Raw genomic sequence first — 7,630 nt, forward strand, 5'->3', positions numbered from 1 at the left:
GAAAAGGGGATATGAGCACGTTTCAGTAAGAAAAAAACAAAACAAAACAGAGGATTCAACAGGCACCTCCATACATCACAAGATTACTTGTTGTGTTCAAAGCTCATTTTTATTAAATGTGTGTGTCAGACCAACTTGGAAATATTGGAATTTATTTGGGATTTAGTCTCAAGGGAAATTACCTGATTTTGCAGTATTACCATGATTTGGAGAGGATATCAGCCAAAGGGCAGCTATGGGGGGTCGGTTTACAGGCTTAATCTGAAAATGAGATACTGAAACTAAATAAATATCCTGTGGAATGAAAACAATGTGAAGAAAAAACACAAAACTACACTCTAGCATACAGTCTTGTTTTGTCCAACTAACTAAGATATTTCACCAAATAATGTAAATTCTTTTTTTAATTAAACAGCAGTATGGCTTTATTAATAATTGAATCAACTAATTGTTTTTTTTGTCACTGTTCTTAACTGTTGGCTGATTTCTTGTTGGTTGTTTGACTGTAAATGTTTCTATTTCGGAAACATGCTACTGTTCTTTTGATCTCAGTAAGTGTTCCTGATTAAATGATAACAAACCGAGCACTAACATTTATAAAATATCCGGAAAAGGAGTATTATAGGGACAGCATTATAGGGATCAACATCTGAATTGCACAATCCATTGATCCTACACACATCCTTCACACTCCAGTGGTAAACAACGTCATTGCTCGAGGGTAGAAACAGTTCACTAAGTGTGACATGTATGTTGTGTGGCTTTTGTAAATGTTAATCCTAGCTCATTAACATTAACCACCGGGATTCTTTTCTTCCCTGCAAATCAATAATCCAGCCTCGTGAGACGGCTTTTGCTGGATTGTGCATCAAGTGAGATCTTGAACATAAGGAGACAGAGAATTACAGAAATTTTGACCCAGAGGATGAAGGTAATTTTCTCCCTTAATTGCTTACTACTTCTGCACCTGCTAGTATGACCTGATGTGACCTGCGGTGAGATTAGCTGGAAGGGTGACAAGCAGAACCATCACTCCACTAGGAAGCCCAGAGGCAGCGAGGCACTAAGACCCAGTGGAGAGCAGTGGAGGCTGGCTACTGCCTTCCCACCCGCTGCCTGCCTGTCTGCTCTGAACGGCTCTGCAGTTGCCCTGGGCGCGTGCCGGAGCCAGTACATGTGGGTATGAAAGTGTGTGAGGGGGAAGTGTGTGTGTCTCCACAAGCTGAGAGACAGGAGCCCTCTCCTCATTTTTTATTTCTTTTGTACCATCTCTCCCTTCTGCCTCCGCTCTCCCACCTGGATCGAAGACCTGGCTAGAGGAGGAGGAGGAGGAGGAGGTGTGTGTGTGTTTGAAGGGATGGGGAGGGAGGCGGTCAGATTGTGAACGGGGAGGGTTGGATGGGAGGTGATGACGAGATGAAAGGGGCCAGGTGAGGAGGAGACACAGGAGCACCTCTCTCTCTCTCTCTCTCTCTCTCTCTGTCTCTCTCTCTCTCGCTGTGACGTGGTGTGTGTGTACGTGTGTGTGTGTGATGTGTCAGAGTGTGTTCGCTGTGTGTGGGGGGGAGAGAGCGAAACAGGTCGGCTCTCCTTCAGAAGACTGTGAACCTGCACAGGAGGAAGCAGCCGTCTCTAGAGGTATGTGACCAACTTATCACCACAAACATTTCTACACATACCTGCCCTGGTAACGGAGTGTGTTTGCATGGGGAGATGTATGTGTGTTTTGGGGTAGTCAGTCAGAATGCAGGAAAGATGGGACAAGGACAGAACATGACTCAATAGCCAGTGCTTTCTTTCATCAGGTCACGCATCACATTATTTTTGCATATCTGTGTGAAAGGACAGTATTTCTGGAGAAAGATTATTTTACATTTGTGTTAAATTAAACTCCTGGTTTTCACTTGCTGCTGCTGATGGGTGAAAGTGTTTTGTGTGTAAAGAGACACTTGAACAACAGGCTGGTTTTCTCCTTACAGTAAACACTGTGTCATGTGCACGTTAAAGCGTCATAGGGTTTCCAGTTGGCAGCTGGAGAGAATCTGCTGCGACCTTATATTGTGGCTTGTTGTGAATTAGTTTGGAGTCCCTCAGGCAGAGTTTGTCTATAAATTGTGTGACTCTCATTAGTTTGATATCATTACACGGAAGGTTGTGCTTCATGAGCCACCGAGTCCCTATTTTCCCCTTTTATTGTTTGAACAGTTGAACACTTTATAATTTTTTTGTTTGTTTTAAAAGACTAGAACATTTCACTTCAGGGACTTCTGGTGATAATGTTTTTCCTTTGCAGCATTTTTAATTTTGGTGGTCTTTGGACACTAGAGGGTCCAGGGTCTTTTGGTGACCCTGGACACTAGAGAGCAATGAAGCAATCAATTCTGATTAGTCTTTAATCTCTAGGGGGCTGCTCCACAGTTTTTGCTACATCATAGCTGCTATGCTATGTTTTATTGGGTTGAAGGTGACTGTAACCTTTTGACCTGATAAACAAAGGCCAAATACTTACACCTGAGTCTGTCAGGTGATTGTCATGCATGATTTGCGTACGCGGGCAGAGAGCTCGAGTCTGTCACTCTTGTGAAATGGAAAACTTGCACATGCAGGTATGCAGCATATGGAAATGTACCAGAGGTTTAGTGCTTGTTCCACGGCTTTTACAGTATGTGGGGTTGTGTGCAGGTGAGGTTATGACATCAAACACAGCACGGGGCCTCTTGACTACTCAGTTGGCCACAAAAATACTTGGAACCACAGCTGAAGGAGCTCTGCTACCATTTAAATGAATTTTTCTATGTTGATTTGAAGTAGCTGTTTTTTTTCAGTCTTTATCTCTGTCTTTAAAATGTGTCATCCTATAAAATTAGAAAATCAGAGGAAGGTTAATATTTTATCTTTTTTATAATATGAAGAGTGTTAATCGATCTTGTTCTTCCATCAAGATCGATCTTGTTCTCCCATCACTTCAGACAGCAGGGAGCTCTGTAAATGCAGATTATTCACTCATCCAGTTTCTTGAGTCTGTTAAGGGGGACATATGGTCCACTCTGCGCTTTCAGCTTCTCCCTTGGGCTGCGACTGCCCTGAAAACACACATCTGAGGATGCAGATGTCAAACATGTAGTAAATTATGACCCTGGCTACAAGTGAGAGCAGACTGCATCAAGTCTGACAGCTTTACAACTACAACACAAACCTAATGTTATCACAGCAACAGAAAAATATGCCACGTTCTGCAAAGCGCTGCATGATGATCTAGGTGAAAAATTGCTTGCAGATTACCAGTTTTGAATTTATTTGTGTTTGCTTTAATTTGTCTTTTGATGAGTGGACAGACTAAAAACAAGAGGTTTATAGTGTCAGTGTTTGCATTAGATAATTTTGAGGGTTTTTAGGGATGGTTTTCTCTCCAACGTTTGTCACATGTATTTCTAGACTGAGCAAAAAAAAAAAAAAAAAAGAAGAGAGATTTAGAAATAGTATTATTATAAAACTAGTTATATTTTATAAATACACTCAAACAAAAACTCAAATCATCACTTGTACACTTCTTTTATACAAAACTATGTATTTTGTTTCAGATCTTTCCAACTGAAATCCATATTAGAGAGACAAGGACGCCCTCACTATAAGTCACAAGGAACTGAGCGACTGTCATCGTCTGCCGAGCTCCAGGCTAAATTCTACCTGGGTCAGGACCTGTTCCCTCCTAGCTGCCATGACAGACACCATTGCCTGAGCTTCTCACCCTATGACAGGGGAGGATGGGTGATGGGCCCATGAAATTCGGCAGACTCTCTCCTGCTTATCCCATCCCCTCATGGAGCATCCTGTCACAGCAAGCCCCTCCTGGAACAATTCTCTCTCCATCACCCCCACCTTTCCAGCCTTGCTACACCAGAATATCTCTAACGTGACAGAGCCCGTCGCAAACATCCCAGGTGGGATCGATCTGAATCAGTCCCTGGCACTATTGGCTATGGTCATCATGGATGTGCTAGCAGTGGTGGGGAATTTGGCCGTGATGATTGTCATCACCAGAACGCCACAGCTTCGCAAATTTGCATTTGTATTCCACCTCTGCCTGGTGGACCTGCTGGCAGCGTTGGTGTTGATGCCCCTGGGGATGCTGTCAGACCGAATCGTGGTGGACGAGGCGCTGTGTCGGAGCTACCTCTGCCTGAGTGTGTGTCTAGTAAGTGCTGCCATCCTCACCATATGTGCCATCAACGTGGAGCGTTACTACTACATCGTCCACCCCATGCGTCATGAGGTGAAGATGACAGTCGGGGTGGTCGTGATGGTATTAGTGGGAATCTGGATTAAAGCCGTTGTCATGTCAGTGCTGCCTCTGCTGGGATGGCTGCTCCAGGGAAAACAGGGTCTGGGGACACCTTCAGTTGTCCTTCATGGCCAGAGACACTGCTCCCTTCACTGGACAGGAGGCAGGACTGTACGGCTGCTTTTCATGGTGTTTTTTACTTTCATCTATTTTCTGTGCCCCATGCTGATCATTCTGGTGGTCTACTGCAACATGTTCAAGGTGGCACGGGTAGCAGCCATGCAGCATGGCCCCCTACCTACTTGGATGGACACGCCGCGACAACGGTCCGAGTCCATCAGCAGCCACTCCACCATGGCAGCCAGCCTTGGCGGAACTGGTGCCCGCACAACCCCTCAGAGGACCTTCAGCGGCGGGAAAGCCGCCTTGGTCCTTGTAACAGTGGGAGGCCAGTTCTTCTGCTGTTGGTTGCCATATTTCTCCTTCCACCTTTACTCGGCTGTAATGTCTACCTCTCCTGCCTCTTTGGCCCAGCTGGAGGATGTGGTCACGTGGATTGGCTATTTCTGCTTCACCTCCAACCCCTTCTTCTACGGCTGCCTGAACCGGCAGATTCGTGAGGAGCTGGGTCGCCACCTGGCTTGCCTCTTCAAGCGGGCTGGGCCCATCGAAGGGGAGCAGCTGCCTAGCCGTGAGGCCTCTATCGAGGAGAACTTTTTGCAGTTCCTTCAGGGTACTGGATGCAATCTGGAGCCCTGCAACTCTCACAGCAGAGCCAGCCCAGAGGGGCCAGATACTGAGGGTCATCAGGAATCAGCTGTTCAGCATAACATGCCAGCTGACTTCCACATCCCAGGGCAGATCCTTGAGGAAACCTCAGAGTTCATACAGCGGCAACAGCTGAACAATGAGCTACATGTATCAGAGAACTGCTGCAAAACTGTACCCGAGCTGTAGCTGCCTCTCGTGTACTGTCTCTGCCAGCTATAATCTTATAAATGTACTTTTATTCATATTTTCTAAAATTTGTTGAATTGATACATCAGTTCACAATACATGCAAAAATGGTATCTTCTTTGAAGACTTAAGTTGTGAAGCTTTCAGATTCCCACCAGTTCCCATCAGCCATGACGCTACAGCATTACATCTTTTGAGAGCCATACTGTGTCAGGCAGTTTTCGGTGTGGTGTTGGTGGTGCAGATCGACACTGAACCCTTGCTGTGTCAGACATGGATCAGCAGAATGGCAAACATCACATAATCATAACGAAGTGCTGAAACCGTCCAGGGGAAACTCAGTTTTCAGTGTTGGATAAGAGACGTTAGAAGAATGTTATGAGTGAAGATTGAAAAGTGTCTTTAGACTTTAGAATATAAAGTATCTTACAGAAAACTGTAGATGCGATGTATATGCCCTCCTCTGAAATTTTCTGTTTCATTTATTTTGAACTAGAGGTTGAAATATTCTCTCATTTTTGTCTTTTAAACCTTGAAGAAGCCCCTTGACAATCAGCTCAGATTGACCAAACAGATATTTTATTAATGATTTAACCAGTGACCTAGCCATAACCAAACCAGCCTGCTGCCCCTCTATTTAATAGTTCATCTCCAGCAAAGTGTTATGTTGTGCAACCGTGACGGAAGCAAAAAGCATAAAGGTAAAAGTAAAAAAGCTTGTCAATTATTGTAGCTGTGATCACCAGTTTGTTTGGAGAGTTATGATAAAGATCTGTTTTCATCATCAAAGTGCGTTCATTCCATATTCAATGCCATTATTAAAAACAAACTGTCTTTCCATTTGAAATATTCATTGTGTTGAAAAGGATCGTTTCACAGCTGGTGCTGCTGGTGATATTTATAATAAACAAGCTGACACACCAGTGTATTTTTAGCCATTTTCCAGGAACATTATTATCATGTTTATCTGTTCTTAGTCTTGTGATTATCACCTCCTCGACAAAATCATCTCACATTGGTGGACTCGTGATTTCACCCCCTTGCACTCAAAGAAAAACATTGTGACTGGTATAATTTGTGTGACAGTGATGGTGTTAAGGATTGCGGCAAACACATCAGCAACAACACATGAAAACTGACAATCTGTTGAAATAAGGTTTGATGCGGACAGATTCTGACATCGCAACCAGTCTGCATTACCTCCAAGATGTCTGCCGTGCTGTTTACAGGTAAACACAGGAGCGGTGTGAGTGCGCTTGTGTTTGTGCTTTAAACAGCCAGGCTTGTTGTGGCTATACACAGCACACAGGTGAGACAATGCTTACACAAGGCAAGATTTGCCTTTGGCCTCATTCAGCAGCAAATGGAAGACACAGGTGATTCTTTCTCTGATCTCAGGTGGACTACAAACAGTTTGCACACGTCACAGGAGCTGTGACACAAGTTCCAAAGAAAATTACGCGGCATGACTCTCTTACTAGACACTTTTTTGGGTCTTCTTTTATACTTGCTCTCCCTTGCTGCCTTCATCTATTTTGGACCACATGGACTTGGCATGATCACAAGACACTAAACACAAGGCGAAATGCAGGGAAGGGTCATATTTTGCTGGGAGTCAGAACAATAAAAGGTCCTTTTGTCATGGGAGAGGCATAATGTGCTTAATTGCCTCGCAATATGACTTTGTTGTTGATTGTTTTTCAGATAGGGTTATCATGTCATTTTCTTTTAAAAATGTTCCTCTTGAGTCAAGAGACGGTGCAGTAATGTGAGGCCCAAAATTAGTTCAACACAAAATAAAACGATGAGCACAAGACAATATTACTGCCATAATCCTTAACGTTCTACAGTTTGTATGCATTTTTGATTTTATTTTTATTGTACCTAACAAAATAGCATAAAACTAGCTTGATTGATTACACCAGCATACAAGTTTTAATTTCTTTAGATAAACTGAGATCCATCCTCTTTGAGCGTTATTGATCTTGTCCTGTTCATGGCACAATGTTGTAATAAATTCAGTGAGTCTGGAGTCATTAAAGCTCCTTTTGGTTGAGTGTACATCAATCCACCATTCAATCAGATGAATTTCCGTTACCTTAGCAGCAAAATTGCCCCGACCAATCTGATTAAATGCTTTAGGCTCTATTTCTGCCACCATCTGTTGATCACATGGAAGGCAAAATAATCTGTTCTGAAGGGGAAGGAATGATAAAACAGTTTTGTTCACTGTAAATAATCAATCTGGTCGATATGTTCATTTTCCTTTCTGTATCTGTTTTTATGTACCTGACCTGAAAAGACTGTTTGGACTCTTCATCATCAGGGTTTGCTTCTCCCTTGTTAATATTTCCCTGTGTACTGGTTACCCGTCAGTTGAAATGATTAAAG

General features: G+C 43.4%; 1 protein-coding gene across 1 annotated transcript; it reads left to right on the forward strand.

The window, feature by feature from the left end:
• The first annotated feature begins 1,419 nt into the window (after positions 1–1,419).
• Positions 1,420–7,630, forward strand: gpr61 (G protein-coupled receptor 61). Its single transcript, XM_046398143.1, has 2 exons — positions 1,420–1,638; positions 3,582–7,630. The coding sequence occupies exon 2, from the start codon at positions 3,821–3,823 to the stop codon at positions 5,237–5,239; it is 1,419 nt and encodes a 472-aa protein (XP_046254099.1). The 5' UTR covers positions 1,420–1,638; positions 3,582–3,820; the 3' UTR covers positions 5,240–7,630.

Source organism: Scatophagus argus, chromosome 8, assembly GCF_020382885.2.
Source record: "Scatophagus argus isolate fScaArg1 chromosome 8, fScaArg1.pri, whole genome shotgun sequence".
Classification (NCBI taxonomy): domain Eukaryota; kingdom Metazoa; phylum Chordata; class Actinopteri; family Scatophagidae; genus Scatophagus; species Scatophagus argus.

Coding starts and splice junctions, on each gene's coding strand:
- gpr61 (XM_046398143.1), top strand. CDS start 3,821: ATGGAGCATCCTGTCACAGCAAGCCCCTCCTGGAACAATTCTCTCTCC.